Raw genomic sequence first — 17,617 nt, forward strand, 5'->3', positions numbered from 1 at the left:
GCAATTCCAGAAAAAAAAGCCTAAAAGACAAATCTAGGCTTCGTCGGGATTCGGATCCGTGTCACACTTTAGGAGAGGGCACATTTGGAGGATTTTTCTTTCCTATGGAGGAATCTGATCATAATTTTGATTAAAAATTATGGGTTTCTTAATTTTAAAACTGCTGGATAAGATATTGCGCTTGTGAAGGGAATTACATGTTCATCACTTCTTCAAGCCAGCGGTTAATAAATTGGAAGGATATGACGCGAGTCTTCTATTTTAAAAGAATAACCTTGCAAAATTATTGATTAAACGCGACTTACTCCATTGGCGCCATCGGCGGGGTGGTTGTTGGTGGAATCGGCGTCTTCATCGAATCACTTCCACCACAAGATGTCGAACGACCAGCATCAAATAACAAGCCACAAACAAACCGCTGTGCACTTTGCGGCTCAAGTGGCTTCATTTCCGGTGGACACAGTAGCACAAAATGAACCTTGCCTTCTTGGTATTTAGTGACACGGACAGAGCATGCGCCATAGTCCAATTCAACACCAGCCCTACGGAGTCGCCTGGCATTCACACTCTTTTGAGGACAAATAAAGAAATAGATGGAAATGAATAAATGAGTTAGGATTGAAAATATATCAGGGAGTTTCCTGTAAATCAATGTTTAACCTGCGGACGATAAGGAAATGGAGAAAGACCAGTTTTTTAATCCAACGGCGTCTCAACCCATGAAGCTATAAAGTCATATGCAAGGGGCAAGTGCACATTTTATCGAAAAGTTAACTTCCCCCCTCCCCCCCTACAGATGTGATCACGAATGAGATGAGAAACAAGCATTTATATTTTACACGAGGAAAATTAAATGATAAATTTATTTGTTTCTTCTCTTTTACGTTTTCATTTCTTATCACTTTATGGCAATTCAACATTAATTGTCAGAAAGCTATTATTGGTTTTGTCTAACTTCGACCTGTGATGGCTCCAGAAAAACTTGTTCCACCTTCTCAGGACCAATAGAGCGCAAGACCTAGAACGAGACCTGGGCAGTGGCGTTTGTTTATGCTTCAACCAATTACCTTATTTTTAGTCTGAGCTCTAATTGGTTTTCTGCGAGATTTTTCTTTGATCTGATAGGCCGATTACTTTGGTTTTGCTGTTACGTCAATCGATCGAAGTACCCTCCAACTCACCTCATTCACGTTGTTCGGTGCAGACCGGATAATATTCTCGACTTGTTTTTCAAGATCAAATAGACTTCCTCGTTGACCCACGGATAACACCATAACCATTTCCAGCTCCTTGTCAACGCACTGATATCCATGAAGAGCGCGTTCAGACAACGCACAGATCTTGGAGCCATTACACGGATTACCTTCACATGCTTTCTTTTCCAGTTCACAGTTTTTGCCTGTCTTCGCCGATGTACAGTTGCAGTTGTACGAGCCAGCTGTATTTGTGCATGCACCATTAGAAAAGCAAGGATCTAAACGGGACAGACAAAAATTTCATTCAGTATGCTACTTATACATGGCTTTCCAAAAGTCCTCCAATTGTAAATGAAACTAAGTCGAGCTTTTCACATCTCGAAAATTCAGTTGTTTAAATATTCTCCAAACTGCTCTCTATTCGTCACCTATAGTAATGACAAAGAGAGTTTGTTATAGAATAAGAGACTCTTGTGTGGGTGGTCATTTCCTGTACTCTCATAACCATGATGTTTGATTCAGGGGTGTTGTTGTATGGAGAAATTAGATGCCAGTCACTCTTATAGGTCAAGGCGTAAATTTATCAAAGTTTATCGTTTTCAGTCGTTAACAAAACCATTGCCATGTGGCTCTGCTGTAATGTTTAGAATTAAATACTTAAGAGTCGAAAGCAGGCCAAAAAAAGCCCCTAAATTTCAGAATTTAGCTAGAGTGACAGATTACGACTATCAATTTCACCTTGACTACAACGAGACTTCATTTATTGGTTCCCAAGCTTACCTCCACTGCATTCATCAACATCCAGCTCACAGTGGTCCCCAGTCCATCCCGGTCTACATAAACAGTCATACTGAGGGCCTTGTTTGGAGCAGACGGCGCCATTTTTACACGGGTTGGAATTACATGGATGTTCTTCACACCGGTTGGGCGCTGAAAAGCCGACTACTTCCACATTGGCCTTCAAAGCCTTGCTGAGGAGTTGCTGGAAATACAAATCAACGAAGTTAGATGAGGCAGAACTGAATCCTGAGATCAATAGAATCAATTTTCAAGTGAATCACGGCTTACTTGAAACGCTTTCTTGTCGAACATCTGGCAGGTTCCTTCTTGGTTCGGATTTGTCACCGAGAGTGTCATAGAGACAAGTGCCTTCTTACCTGAAAATGGATCAAAAATGCAACAAAGCTACCTTTCAGAAAAAAAAAATAATGCCTTATATCGCACCCCTCATTCATTATTCGGTAAGCGACTAGAAGTGTTGGAAATTCTCCTGGATGAGACGATAATCCCTCAAAAGTTACCCTCCCACTCCCTTAACAATTTTTAATCTTCACGTAAGGCTTAGGCAGGCGCAGTTACACAGACTAGGAACATCTTTTTACTTCAGGTACTCACCAAACACCTTGAGCGTTGCCCAGTCAGACCTCACTTTACCAGCCACGTTCCTAGCTTCGCAGAAATATCGCGCCTCATCTTGTGCAAGCGCATCCTTAAGCACGAGTTCCGGCTTGAATGGATCAATCTCGTTAGTTTCCACCATTGGGATATTGTCCTTGTACCATTGAAGTTCAGGTAGAGGATCTCCAGTGGCACTACACGCTAGTGTCACTGTACCACCCAGCTCTACACTGCTGTTTTGTGGATGCGCCACAATCTTTGGTGGGTCTATTGATCACAGAAAAATGAATTAGTTGAGATGGCATGGTCTGCTTACGCATTGCAGACCTACTTTATTGGAGCGTTCGTTCAGCGGTCGCCTCAGTTGTTCCTAAATGACAATTAGGTTAGTTGATCATTGTTTGATCAATTAACTCTGGTAATGACGTGAAAACAGTATTTTTTAGGACTACCTGTACCTCAACAGCCAGACTTTACGATTAACTGATGATTGACTGACTGACCGACTGAGTATCTGACTGACTGACAAACAGACTGACAGATAGACAGACAGACAGACAGAAAGACAATCAGGCTAACAAATAAACGTACAGATAGAAAGACAGTCAGGCTGACAGACAGACAGACAGTTAGATGGACCAACAGACAGACTGAATGAATGAGTTACAGGCTAGCTGACCGACCAACTGATTGGGTAACTGACTTGATTGACCCACTAACTTACTGAAAGTGAGCAAACTTAACTCGTCTTAACACACTAACTGACTAATTGGAAATGAACAAGAGAAAACCATCTTACCATTCACTGTCATATAAGCAACACTGGACTGTATCAAGCCAGCTGAGCTCGTGGCCAGGCACGTATAGCTGCCTTCGTCCTCCTCGGTCACATGTTCAATGACGTAGTCGCCAAGATCATCCCAGTTTGACACAAATCGACCGTCCTTCATCCAGCGGTACTGGGGAAGAGTGTTACCCTTTGCTGAGCATTTCATCTATAGAAACAGTTGCACGGTAAACATTAAAACAAGTAAACAAAGAAACATGAGTCTCTAGGGAAGCAAGAACCAGACTTTTATGGAAGCCTCCCTATCGATCGTTTGATGACAATGGAAGCTCCAAACAGCATTAATATCTACATGACCATGGAACTTTTTAAAAATCCAATTTACGTTGGAATGATTTTCTGAAACAAGCATCGAAAGCGGTATTCTTGGAAAGCACAGATTTTATTCCACTACGTCCTGTGATTGGTTAAAAAAACTCGCATCTTTTTCTCAACCAATCAGTTGCAATGTTAATACCTGTCGCGGCGAGTGAATCACTCACTTTTCCCACGCTCAATGCGTTAACTTCTCATTGGCTCTCAAATAAATTTACTTTTGTTCTGGTCCGTCGGCTTTCCTAACCTTTACCCACCTGTACTGACCATGTTTTCATCTGTTTGCATCTAAAATCGCTGGTAAGTATATTCAAGAGAAATGAAAACTAAGTTTAAAACCTCTTAAAATAATAAGAGTTTGAAATATATTTACTTGATGTTTATCGCCCACAAGACGCTTTGCTGTCGTTGGAATCTCAACAAAATTACACAAAGTGTCTGCCTGTATCATACCATCCTCGGTGACTTTAAAAACCATAGCTTGACAAGTGATCCTGTAAGAGAAGACAAGTGAAGTTAAGGCAATGACAGCTTACACGCTACAAAGCTCGTTATGTCGGAGGGTATCCCGGTTTCAGTTGCTTAGGGGAAGATTTTTCCACATTTAAAATTGATACTTAAAGAAAAATAATAAAACGATTAGGATAACTTATCGTACCTTGAGGTAACAAGGACATCAATAGAGTTGTTAAGACTCGGGGTACCCATATCATACGCCTGTACCGTCACTTTCCACTTTCTCTCCACCTATAATTGAAAGTAGAGGAGGTTGTGTCGCGTTAAGTTCACATGTCAAGTAAATATTTAGACCAATGACAAGATCATACTTTTTGTCAAAATTGCAATGGAATATAAAACAGTTTTGCTATTTTGACAAATTTACTCGGCAGTTCTTAATTCAGAGGCTTCCCTTCTTTGCTCGTACCTGAAATATAACCGTAGAGGCCGTAGTGGTAGTAGTAGTAATAGTAATAGTAATAGTAATGGTAGTAATAGTAGTTGTTAGTTTTAGTAGAAGTAGAAGTATGTGTTTCATTCTGTTACAAGAGGTTGAGTGGATTGATTTTATGCTTTTATGTGTAACGTCCAAGAGGAAGATCTGTGCAAAACATCTTCACTCCGGCGGCCATGCGTTCCTTTGTAGCATAGCTTTGAGATACCTGAACTCACCTCAATCTGTTGTAAAAGTCGGAATTTCACGACTCCGCCTGAATCAAGATCCTCATCAATCGCCTGAACTCGGCCAATATTCGTATCATTGAGGCTGCTGAGGGGGAATTCATAGTTGGGGCGAGCAAAGCGAGGAGCGTTGTCATTTTGATCGGTTACAATAAGGTTGACGATGGCTGTAGCAGCTAATCTGTCGTCTGGTCCTCCTTCGGCTGTTGGAAATCAAAGGAAAAATAATATCTATGAGAGGTTGCTCTTGAAGTCTGCATCCACAGTTTGGCTGTGAAAACATCGGTATTGAAAAGTTGTTTCGTTATTGATCCATGCATAAGTGTTCGATAGCAATCCAACTAAAGGGATCTAGTCGATATCATTAATGGTGATAGGACCCATTGGAGTACTGATTGGAGTCTACAGTCGTACAAGTGATTCCCAAAATCGGGCGACAGCGAAGCGAGAGATTGTTTCTGTTTAGTTCCGCGTTAATTACAGAAAATTGAACTACACGAAATTCTGTTGCCAATTCATCAAACTATGGCAAAGTCAGAAAACAAACCACAAAGAGGTTGAGATATTCAGAGATACAAAAAGCAGCTGTAAAAAATTCAAATTTGACTCTGAACCCTCTTTGGCCTTTCCTTAAACAGGGTTTTCATTGGTATTTCTTACCCGTGTTTCCATCGCCGGTGTTGTTGATACCACAGTCGGCACGACCTGCCCGGATCACCAATTGGAAAGTAGGTGAAACTTCTCGGTCAACTCCGGCGGAGCTAACTCTTACGAATCCTGAGACAGAGAAAAGGTGGCTTTAAAGGTAATTGAGGTATAAAAAAAAATTTTTTTACAGCTAACGAAAATCACGCAGTAAACGGATGATAAACAAGATGTCAGCAGTTCTAGCCATCACCATTGCATAGTGCTTTTTCAGCAGGGGAATTATGTTTTTAATATTTGCTACTTTCGAAGTTCACAGCTGAATAACCAGTGTGATACCTAAATTCTCGCACAGTCTCTAATTTTCAGTAGTCCTAAATCAGTAATTTACCATCGTTAGACTTCATTTAATAATCACGTTTCATTTAAATCTACTTCAACTCATAGGACACAGCGGTAAAACGTCTGCGTATATACGTACGTTAGATGACTAGCTGGCGTGCTTTCAGGCTGTCAGAAACAAGTTTTCTCACACGAGTTACAAACAACCTCTCAGGCTAGTAAATTACGGTGTTGTAAAAGCGTACAACTTTTTTGGCAAAACTCAAAACAGAATGGTAAATCTGCAGTATACTGTACTTGAATAAGCTCTGGGTTCCATTTCCATACTTTTTTCCCCCTATTATGAAATTTCTATTAACACGTCAATTTTCTTTCACTTATTTTGCGAAAAGGGGGTTGTTTCTTGTTTCCCTCTGAAATTTTGCGAGGGAAACTCGTGCGTTGCCTGCCAGAACTGATTCCCTCGCGCATGCCTAACGTTTGACCACTGTGTTACTTGACTGAACGTTTACAGGACATGAATTATTTCTATCTTATCATAAATTACCATACCCTGTCTATCGATTGTAAAAGCCCCTCCTTCATTTCCTTGCCAAATTGCATACAACATCTTTTCATTATCCTTCACATCTGCATCAGTAGCCGTCACTTGAACAATGCTCTGATTGAATGGCAAATTCTCACTAATTGTCACATTATACTCTGCGGGTACAAACTTCGGACAGTTGTCATCCACATCAAGGACAGTGATCGTGACGTCAGCGGATGAGGATAATCGCGGGTCTCCGTGATCGCTTACACTAATTTTCAACTTGTAAAGATCTTGCTTTTCGCGATCGAGTGATTTCAACGCAGTGATCTCCCCACTGGTAGAGTCGATGGCGAAAAGATCCGCGTAGACCTTTGAAGTGAAGTTAAACATCAGTTGGGCGTTCTCTCCGACGTCGGCATCCGTAGCCATAACGCGCATGACGGAAGTTCCGGCGGGAGAGTTCTCTAAGACTGCGCCTTGAAGAGAGGAAGTATTGAAGAGTGGTGCATTATCGTTCACATCAGTCACTTTGATCAGCAGTTGTACAGAGGAGCTCTGTTTTGGATCGCCAGAATCACTTGCTGTGATAGTTAATGTGTGAGAATCTTGCTTCTCCCGATCAACTTTTCCAGAAACTGTCACAACACCTGAAAGAAAGTCCAAACAAAATGGAAGTAAACCCTTTAGCCCCTAAAAGTAACTAGCATCTTAGCATCTAATTCCTCCCTACAAAATCATCCCTGAATCACACATTAAGAATAAAGGAGATGTTCACCAACTAAAGAAACATTCACTCACCAGTTCCATTTCCGATATCAAAAGTACCATCGTCATTTCCGGCCGTGATGCGGTAACTAACAATTCCGTTGAGCCCGGCGTCCTTATCCACAGCGTGCATCTCTTCTACTACAGTCCCGGATGAAACATCTTCGGTCACATTCACCATGTACACTGATTGATCAAATATGGGTGCGTTGTCATTCACATCTGATACAGTCACGTGAACAATGAGTGACATGGAATACAAGGGATTGTTTCCACGATCGGTAGCTCGACAAATAAGGGCGTAGTTTGAAATATTTTCTCTGTCGAGTTTCATATTGGTTGTTATAATACCAGTATTTGGAGAAATAACAAAAGCTGACATTTCATTTCCTGAAATTATGCTGTAAGATATTTCAGCATTGCTTCCAGAGTCTAAGTCGGTGGCGGTAATTTTTGTAACAAAGGTAGAAACAGGTGATGCTTCAGAAATAACAGCGGTTACTGAGCTACTGTTGAAAACGGGAGGATTGTCATTTGTATCAGTTACATTAACCATGACTGATGTAAAACCGTGACGAGATGGTTTTCCTCCGTCCGTTGCCTTGACAGTGATGACATAGCTGTCAATCATTTCTCTGTCCAGCACGTCAGCGGTTGAAATTAGACCAGAGGTTAAGTCTATACTAAAAGCATCACTATGGTTACCAGGTTGAACAGATTCGATGGAGTAGGTGAGCTGACCGAACGGATCGACATCAGAAGCAATGACTGTCACTACGGAGGTAACCACAGCAGAATTTTCTGCGACGTTTGCGTAGTACATCGGCCGTGGGAACGAAGGATCATTATCGTTTTCATTAACCACTTCAATGACCACGCTGACAAAGGTTGTGAACTTGGAATCCGAAGCAGAAACAGTTAAGTTAAATGCCGGTGTTTTTTCGAAATCCAGTTGCGCAGTGGTGCTGATGATGCCAGCGCTAATGTTTATGGCAAAGAATGATTCTGAATTGCCTCCCGTGATTCGGTAGGTGATGTCTGCATTGGATCCCACATCGGCATCCGTTGCTTTCACCTGAACGACGTCGACAACTTTAGCAGCATTCTCTTCGACAGTACCTACAAGGAGACAATAAAAGAACATTTCTCATTATAACACACAAAAAAACATTGTGCAGGTACATGTATATATTGCACTTATGAAAAGATCGTTATTTATCGTTTATGGGCGGTCGAAGGATCTTAGTTGAGTTCACTAATCCCCCAATAAGGCTCTGTGATATTCATATGACATGACCCCCCCCACGGCAGTTTATCAGCAGTCAATTTTCTGTGGTCCTTCCTTATACTCAGTTATCACTGATCCTCCCTCCGTCCCCCCATGAGAACCATTTGATCTCCTTTTCAACTCACCAGGCGACACATAATGACCGATACCTTAACTTTTAACTCCCACGATCTCACTAGTAATTCTCCTTACTGTCTGTCATGTAGTTCTTGTGATGTTAATCTGGAGAATTTGGTATTGGATCAACTAATAATCCCCTAATTAATATTTTTCTTTATTCTCATCACTTTTCTGGTTGATATTGTATTGATACTGTAGGAGGAAATTCTGTCTTGGTCACTCATGGGAGTTTAAAAGGGTTAACCGAACTATAGGCCTTTGGCTTGAGAAGTATGACAACGAATGAATACTGTTTAAAGGACAAAATTTTACAAACCTTCAAAAACGTTTGCGTCAAATTTAGGTGGGTTGTCATTTTGGTCTTCCACCGTCACATAGAAATTCTGCGTGGTTTTCATGGATGTTTTTCCTTGGTCAGACGCCATTACAGTCAGGGTGTATCGATCAGTTTTCTCTCGGTCGATTTTGCCATTCACCTTTACTTGACCAGAAACAGGATCTATACGGAAAGCATTATCATCGTTGCCTTTGACAATTGAAAACCTGATTTCACCATTACTTCCAGCATCGGCGTCTGTTGCAGAGACTAAACCCACGTTGGCACCAATCGGCACATTTTCTACAACTGTAAAATTCTCCACATTGACAAATACTGGGCTGTTGTCGTTCTTGTCCAAAACGGTGAAATTAACTCGAACAAAGTTACGCTTAGGGTTTGGGGCGTTATCAGAAGCACTGATGTATAAACTGTAGAAGGCGACAGCCTCTCTGTCCAAATTTTGATTAACAGATAAAAAGCCTGTTGAGTTATCTATCTTAAACGCATCATTGGTATTTCCAGACAAAACGGAAAAAGTCACCAGACCGTTGGAGCCATCGTCAAGATCTGTGGCCATCACGTGCAATACGTTTGTTGTAAGGGCGGTGTTTTCGAGTACAGACGCTTGGTAGAAAGGTTTCGAGAATTCCGGTGAGTTATCGTTTTCATCGAGGACTGTTACCGACACAGTAGTGGTGGAAGAAAGAGAAGGTTTTCCCTGATCTTTGGCCGTGATGACCAATCGATACGAAGACGCTACTTCACGGTCTAGCTTCTCAGATGTTGTTATAACACCAGTTTTAGAATCGATTGTGAACTTGTTGCTTTCGCCGGAGGTTATCTTGTAGCTGATAATAGCATTGTCACCAATATCTTTGTCTGTTGCCTCAACGGTAGCAACCAGTTGACCTGATAGACACAGAAAGAGAAAAAAATTGCAATTTAAATGTGATGACATCTGTCATCTCCCTCCCTATACCAAGTAATTCGTTAAAAATGTGTGCTTGAAGAGGGCAAAAGTTTACGTACAAATACAAATGTAAATAATGAAGCATATTTCAATCGGTTATATAGAGAGCAAATATCAAAGAAGTCACAAAGGGTGTTTATCACAGAGCGGCGATAATGAGTCAAAGCAAAGCTGATTGGGGGTGTAAGGGAGGGGAGGTAGTTTTGAATAAGATAGCGCAGGTTTTCAACGACAAATCACAAGGTGAGGTAAAGCAAAAACAACGCAATTAAGAATTTCTTTAAATATCCTGCCCAAACCTCCTTGGCCTTTCCAGGAGAGCCCAGAGAAAAAGTCACGCGTTCTCTAAACGAAATAATATGTATTAGAAATTTCATACCTGGTGCTAAGTTCTCCATTATATCTTTAGAATAGCTGGGACTGGTGAATTTTGGTGCGTTATCATTCACGTCCATCACCTCAATTGTTGCATTGTTATTCACGAACTTTCCACTTGTATCGGTCGCACGCACCGCCAAATGGTACTTCGCAACGTTTTCGCGATCAAGCTTCGTCGCAACTGTTACCAGTCCAGTGGAATTCTGTATAGCAAAAGCACCACCCACATTACCGCCTATTATGTGAAATGTTAAATCATTTCCGTCGGCGTCCGTAGCATTCAAGCGCACAACTCGAGTTCCTATAGCAACGTCTTCGCGGACCTTCGTCGGTGCCGAGGACGTCTCGAATACAGGAACGTTGTCGTCCACGTTGACGATGGTGATGTTAACTTTCGCAGACGCGGTTTGCGCAGGAGATCCACTATCCCTTGCGATGACAGTCAGGATATAGGAGCTCGTCTTCTCGTAATCCAAAGGTGTGGAAGTGTGTATGAAGCCACGCGAATCAATACTGAAATTTCTACTGCCTTTTCCTTGCAAATCGAATTGTAGTTGACCGTTTGGCCCTTCATCGTCATCTTTTGCTTCAACCTGTGAAATGATTTACGAAAGTCTAAGTGAACTTTCTTCGACCGGTAGGATAGTATGGTGGAAGCCTCAATTCGTGGATCTTTCACTTAATTTCTTTATCACGCTTTGCTAGGCTCTGGAGGAATTCCCTCACGCTCTCCGTATATTATACTCTAGCGTTCTGTTTTGTCATTTGAAACTGTTCACATCTTAAGCACGATCAAAATTTCCTTTATGGTGACATTAATTGATCATTCTTATCTATCTGGACAGCGGTTTAAACAAATGCCGCTTATCTCCAGTCTACCGCCGTCTGTTTAGCCTGCGATCAGGCTCTTGTACTTGGGTATCGTCTGAGGCCCCCCTTCCGGGCACTGCCTCCGATCACCCCATAAGCAGCCGCTAATGGAAAAATTATTAAAACCCCTTGCCTTAGGAAGCAACAACAGTTGTAAAATTAGCATGCAGCAACATAAAAATGAATAAAAGCATCGCACTGTAGCTCACCAAAAATACAACCAGTAAAATCAAAGATAAACAATGAAAGAAAGAAGAGAGAAGTACTTACCTTCAATACTGTTGAACCAGTGGAGGCATCTTCCCTTATGCTACCATAAAATATCGACTGACTGAACATTGGTGGATTATCATTGACGTCATCTATTATCACCGTGACAACGACACTGGCTGAGAGCGAGGGTGACCCAGAGTCCTTCGCTACCACTGTTAATGCGAACTGAGCCTTAGTTTCCCGGTCTAGTCCTGAGTTGACGGTAAGCACACCTGACGCGGGATCGATTTTAAAGCTAGTAGTGGAACGACAAAAGAAATAACAGAACGTTAGATGAGCACTGAATAACGGAACTGGATCAATGTTGTTCTTGTTTCAAAAATCTAATGTGGCAAAATCATCTCAGGAAAAGGATCCTCTCCATAATTCGAAAACTACCAAGTTATTTATCAATCAGTCATCCATCAGAAAACCAATCAGTCAATCAATAGGTTTAACGGAGAGTTAGTAAATCATTCAGTAAGTTAGCGTATATCAGTCGGTTAGTCATCTGGGTCCAGTTGTTCGAAGGCCGATTAACTCTAACCCAAGATTACATTTTAATCCAGGTTTCATTATTTCTTTCCTCAAAAGCCTTTTTTGGATAAAATTTTCTCTCCTTTTAAGAATATCCAATCATCAAATTATAGAAAAAAAATAAATTACCCTGAAATTTCTTTGAAGCTTTCAGATATGAAATCAAATTTCAAACTAATCCTGGGTTATCGTGATCCAGTTTTGAAAAACCCGACCCAGGTTAGTATTCGGTTAGTCACCGCTCAGATAGTCAGTCAATCTGTCACGTAATCTTCACATCTTCACAAATCTTACCTGTCCCCAGAGTTTCCAGCCGATATACTGTACGTTAATTTTCCATTGAGTCCTGCGTCTTCATCTTTTGCTCCCACTTGTCCTACTAATTGAGATATCGTTGCATTTTCCAACACGTGGAATGTGTAAGAGGGCTGGTCAAAGATTGGCCCGTTATCATTCTCATCCATAATGTAAACTAGAACGGACGTGGTATCGCTTAAGGATGTGATGCTTCGGCTATTTTTTCCATCCTCTGCTTTCACTGTCAAGTTATATACAGCGATAGATTCTCTATCTAAAGTGCGCTTGGTTGTGATCTCCCCAGTGGCCTGTCAAAATAAAGATGCAAGTATTACACTTTGGGATTTCTCCGTCCGTGCTCGTTAGTAAGCAGTGTTAACTTAAACCCAGGGAAGCTAATTCAGGGAAAAAGATTGCAAACCCAGGGAAAACGGTTGCAAAACATCAGGGCCCAATTGTTTAAAAGGCAGGTGACACTATCCAACTGACGAATGTTAACAAAAAGTACTGCGCTATCCACCGGGTAAAGATTATCCAGTGGATGCTACTGTCCGCCCTTTCAACAACCAGGACCAGGACTGGAAGTACTCTGCATGAGCCAATAATGAAATGTTGGAAAGAGAGAGACATGGAATGAAAACATTTTTACTCTTTAAACCAGACGATTTAATGAGTAACTGCCATTTCCTCGTAAATTAATTGAGAGAATTTAGTTATATCAACATTATGCCCTTAAGCTGATAGGCATTTCCGTTCTCAATGCCATTTTGGTGAGTAACATGCTTACATTTCAAAAATAGTCACCAAAGATCCTGACCAAGGTGTATGTTTGCGGTGTAAAACTCACCGTATTTATAACAAAAGCATTTCCATCGTTCCCGGATGTTATGCTGTAAAACAATTGGCCATTCAACCCAGAATCTGGGTCAGTAGCGGTTACGAAACACACAGCCACGCCATTGGCCAAGTTCTCAGCAACAGTGCAGTTGTACAGAGAATGTGGAAAGGAGGGTGGATTGTCATTGACGTCACCAACTGTTACCATGACATCGACCGATGACGACAACTGAGGAAACCCGTGGTCTGTTGCTGTCACGACTAAAGCGTACGCAGCCTTCTTTTCGTGATCAAGAGTTTGATTGAGAGTGATTAATCCAGTCCTTCCATCCAAGTTAAACGTGCCGTCTTCATTTCCAGTCTTGATATCATAAGTTATCTCCTTGTTGAGTCCTATGTCGTTGTCTTGAGCTAACACCGTGACAACGGATGCACCTGAAGGCGCAGCCTCGCTGATAGACGCACCGTACTTTGATCTGTCAAATAAAGGTGCGTTGTCGTTCACATCTGAAATTGTGATTTGGACGTCGACTAGAGTATCTTTGAAAGGATTTCCACCATCGCGTGCTTCTACTTTCAGAGTATACGATGCAGTTGTCTCCCTGTCGAGTATGGACTGGACATTAAGGACACCTGGAGACAAATAGTACAAAGATTAACCTTCTTGCAAAAGTTGTACCGTTATTCAAACCATAAACTGGTCACGACCTGCGCATCTTAAACCTTTACACCCCAACATCAGCATGCATATTCTCCCTACTTTTCTTTAAACGTTTCCTTAGATGTGGACAAAGAGAATTTGTTTAACAATCAAGATATTCTTTAGTTGGTGATCATTTCCTTTATTCTTACTGCCTTCAAGTGTGATTCAAGGATGATATTGTTTAGAGAAATTAGATGCTACTAACTCTTAGGGTTTAAAGGATTAAAGGATCGACCCGAAAGTTTCTTCTTGATCAATTAGAATCCTTGTTAATCTTGCCCATAATGATTCCATCTTGTCTCGGTATTGCCCCTTTCATGTTTGTATTTGTCGTTCACAAACTGTATTATTCTTGTCCATCTTTAAAAAATCTTTCTTTAGTTATTCAATAGTATTATAGTTTGTCATTTGAAAAAAATTTTAGTATCCCATAAACCTATTACCAACCGAGTTTGAGGTCCGTACTGAAAGTTGCGAACCCACCGAGTTTAGTTCGCTTAGATTGATGGCGAAGGCGCGAGGCGAGCGGAAAAAGCTCGGTCCGTAACTTGCAGTGCGGACAGGGAAAAAGAGGTTGGTAAGATGTTTATTAATTTATTAATGTCAATTCAAACAAACTATTGAATTTAGCGGGTAGCACAATAAATTACGGCCCGCTAAATTGGCCAATCACATCGCAAGCATTAACTGAGAGATACAGTAATGCACATTCGTCACTGACCAATAAGGAGCGAGATTCTTTGTTGAGCATATAATAAAAGAAGGGGATACTGACCAGTATTTCCATCAATTGTGAAGGCATTGCCCACATTTCCTCCTGTTATGGTATACAGCAGCCTGCCTCTTACCCCTGAGTCTTTGTCTGTAGCAAAGACTGCTCCGACCCTCTCACGCACTGCTGCGTCTTCGCTGACAACTAAGTTATAGCTGGACTGATTAAATTGGGGCTTGTTGTCATTCACATCTTCTATGACAACCTTCACCGGAACCGTCACTGACTTCGCAGGGTTTCCGCCGTCCACTGCCTCTACGATCAAGTCGAACTGCTTTTTGGTTTCGTAATCAGGTGGGTTCCTGATCACAAGATACCCTAGGAGAAAGAATACCAACAAATGAAAGGTGTGTTTCTGACTTAAAAAATAGCGAAGAATGTCAAAGAAAAAAGCAGCCGTGCTTGTATCATTTGAGTGACTCTCATTAGCTACACGTCGCGTCAAAAAATACTTGGCTACACATTTCATCGCGTTAAACGGAAGTGGTTGAGGTTCTAGTTTTAACAGAAGGTGGGGAGAGAGAGAGCTTATTGCAGCCACAAAAAATTGCTGCGAAGGAGACTTTCGCCAGCTTTCTTGCTTATACTAAATTCAGGTCTGGTTGGATACAACGAAATTCAGTCGCAAGTTGATTGCATCAGCTAAATAGCGCATCCAAAATTTCAGGAACAATGGCAGAATTTAAAAATCTTATCAAGTGAAGTAAAATCTGTTTATGACTTGGATGAGGTGGGAGGGGGGTGTTTTAACAAATGTTTTATTACCTTTTCCATCGATGTCAAAAAAGTTCCCGTTGTTGCCGCTGACAATAGCATACGTTATAGCTCCATTTGAACCAGAATCTAAGTCTGTCGCAGTTACCTAAAAATACATAGACGCCGTTAATAACTGTTGGCATGGCAAATATTTCCATTCAAGTTCGTCCTTTTTGCTCCGCGGTGATATTTCCGACTCCTGTCATGATATTGCAACAATAAGAGAGAAAGAAATGATGTCACTGTTTCCTACAGAAACGCAGGAAGGTTATGAGCGAAGTCATTTCATTAAATGCTGATAATATCAAAAGTAAGTTGTGGTTAGTTTTATCTTACCCTGAAGAATGAAGTTCCCTTTACTTTATTTTCTTGTACCGTTGCTCTGTACGATGAGAGGCTAAATATCGGGGCGTTGTCGTTCACGTCTCGTACCGAGATTGTAAGATCAGCAGAGGAAGACAGAGGTGGACTTCCTCTATCTGTGACGCGGATTTTCAGTGTATAGCTCGTTCTGCAGTGGGAAATATTATATATAAAGAGAGTGTCCATAGTCGTTTTTTATGTGAACTCAGTGACATCCACTACAGATTAGAATGCTTAATCATGACTATGGAAGTTTAATTCTGGATGCGATTGTAGCTGACAGTAAATCTAGAAAGCAACTTCTATAAAAAGTATTCTCTCCCTTTTTAGTTTACATTATCTGCTGGTATGTATATTACTGTTTTTAGAGAGGAAGTCGGAAAAAAGGACAAGTGCACACGACAATCTTGAAAGTTAGTCTGGGTATCTGGTAATCGGTGAGTTTTAAGAAGTGGAATGTAGAAATTCATCAAACTCGCGAAACCTCATCCTTACTGTGACGTTTTCTCGGATTTCTCTGAAATCCTGAGGTCAAGGAACCGTTCGCGACCTAAAAACTATCCACAATACCTTGAGGGGTTTTCGCGTGTATTTTTTTCGGACAATCTTTCTCGAAACAGCTGTAGATGCAACTTGAACCCTACCTTGTTTCATAGTCCAGTTTTCGAGCGAGAGTCAAACTTCCTGTTTTAGCCTCAAGGTTGAATAAATTCTGTCCGTCTCCTTTTTCGATGTAATACCGCAAATCAGCGTTCACACCTGTAAGCGACCGAATAAAAAAATCAAAACGACAGCAAGAAAATGACCGGTGTGGAGTTACATCAATTGGAAAAAGATTTATCTTTGTGAAAAACCCTCTGAACAAAGGTTACTCGATACGAAAAAAATATTGCGAGTCATCTGCAATGAGGGTGACAAGTGTCTGCAATTATACGCATGTCGTGTCTACCGATTACAGTTTGCATGATTGCACAAGTACGGAAGTTTCAAGTCGTTAACTTCGTCAAATACCACTATTTAAAAGTGGATCCACCTTGCCATGGACCGATCATGACAAATCGACGAGAATTTTGAGATAATAAAAATTTTCCTTCCGTCACAATTTTTGCATTGGCACCTGTTTGTAACCAGGTATACCATTAATTCAATTATACATTTTTTAAGTCTTGAGAATATTCCTCTGAAACTTCAAATAAATTCAAAATGGCCAAGTCTCGATCTCTCATTGTCTTCTTCTCAGCGGTTCTTATTTTGTCTAGTCCCGCGTTGTGTAAAGAGAAAGAGCGAAAGGAGACGAATAAACGACTCGTTGCCCGGGTGAAACGTTTACCCAAAACAGTTAACTTGCCTAAATCTCGATCAGTAGCTGTAACAACAAATAACACCTCCCCAGTGTTCTTGTCTTCAGGAACTTGTTTTGTCGCTGGTACGTTGGTTATGACCGGTTTGTTATCATTCACATCTAGAATCGAAATATCCACCGTCGCGGTACCGTCCTGAGGAGTTTGCCCATGATCCCTCGCGCGCACGGTAAGCGAATATGAAACCTTGCTTTCTCTGTCGAACGAAACTTTGCTCTTAATTGTTCCAGTGCGTGAATCGATCATAAATGCACTCGTATCCCCGGAAATAATACTGTACGATAACTCCCCATTGGATCCGGCGTCAGCATCTGAAGATCAAAAATTAAAGAAAATCACGACTTCAGCCTAAAAACATAAAACAGAAAGAGCGCTCTTCGATTGAGTGAAACCTTAACCAAAGAAATTATAAGAAAAGAAAATACCTTTAAAGATCCAATGAGTACTCAAAGTAAAAAACAAGCAAACTGCCTAAAGCGCGGGAAAACGCGGGCGACCAAGTAGTGATTGGTTTTAGTTTTGCATCTGATTGGTTGAGAATACCTGAACCAATCACAAAGCGAGGAAAAGTGAAA

At 41.1% G+C, this 17,617-nt stretch overlaps 1 protein-coding gene across 2 annotated transcripts in view; it reads right to left on the reverse strand.

The window, feature by feature from the left end:
* LOC131789901 (protocadherin Fat 4) overlaps nt 1-17,617 on the reverse strand; it is a 30,062-nt gene that overhangs the window by 4,322 nt on the left and 8,123 nt on the right. For both annotated transcript variants that reach the window (XM_059107083.2, XM_066174379.1), the window contains 22 exons: nt 17,030-17,353; nt 16,326-16,440; nt 15,655-15,829; nt 15,328-15,424; nt 14,566-14,880; nt 13,098-13,720; nt 12,248-12,558; nt 11,435-11,672; nt 10,296-10,887; nt 8,944-9,855; nt 7,253-8,338; nt 6,475-7,101; nt 5,596-5,712; nt 4,927-5,138; nt 4,415-4,503; nt 4,130-4,250; nt 3,394-3,589; nt 2,592-2,861; nt 2,265-2,353; nt 1,977-2,178; nt 1,182-1,474; nt 306-568 (listed from right to left, as the gene is read on the reverse strand). In XM_059107083.2, the coding sequence (XP_058963066.2) occupies nt 306-568; nt 1,182-1,474; nt 1,977-2,178; nt 2,265-2,353; nt 2,592-2,861; nt 3,394-3,589; nt 4,130-4,250; nt 4,415-4,503; nt 4,927-5,138; nt 5,596-5,712; nt 6,475-7,101; nt 7,253-8,338; nt 8,944-9,855; nt 10,296-10,887; nt 11,435-11,672; nt 12,248-12,558; nt 13,098-13,720; nt 14,566-14,880; nt 15,328-15,424; nt 15,655-15,829; nt 16,326-16,440; nt 17,030-17,353 (7,267 nt within the window). The remainder of the gene's footprint in view (nt 1-305; nt 569-1,181; nt 1,475-1,976; nt 2,179-2,264; nt 2,354-2,591; nt 2,862-3,393; nt 3,590-4,129; nt 4,251-4,414; nt 4,504-4,926; nt 5,139-5,595; nt 5,713-6,474; nt 7,102-7,252; nt 8,339-8,943; nt 9,856-10,295; nt 10,888-11,434; nt 11,673-12,247; nt 12,559-13,097; nt 13,721-14,565; nt 14,881-15,327; nt 15,425-15,654; nt 15,830-16,325; nt 16,441-17,029; nt 17,354-17,617) is intronic.

This window comes from Pocillopora verrucosa, chromosome 11 (genome assembly GCF_036669915.1).
Source record: "Pocillopora verrucosa isolate sample1 chromosome 11, ASM3666991v2, whole genome shotgun sequence".
Lineage (NCBI taxonomy): Eukaryota > Metazoa > Cnidaria > Anthozoa > Scleractinia > Pocilloporidae > Pocillopora > Pocillopora verrucosa.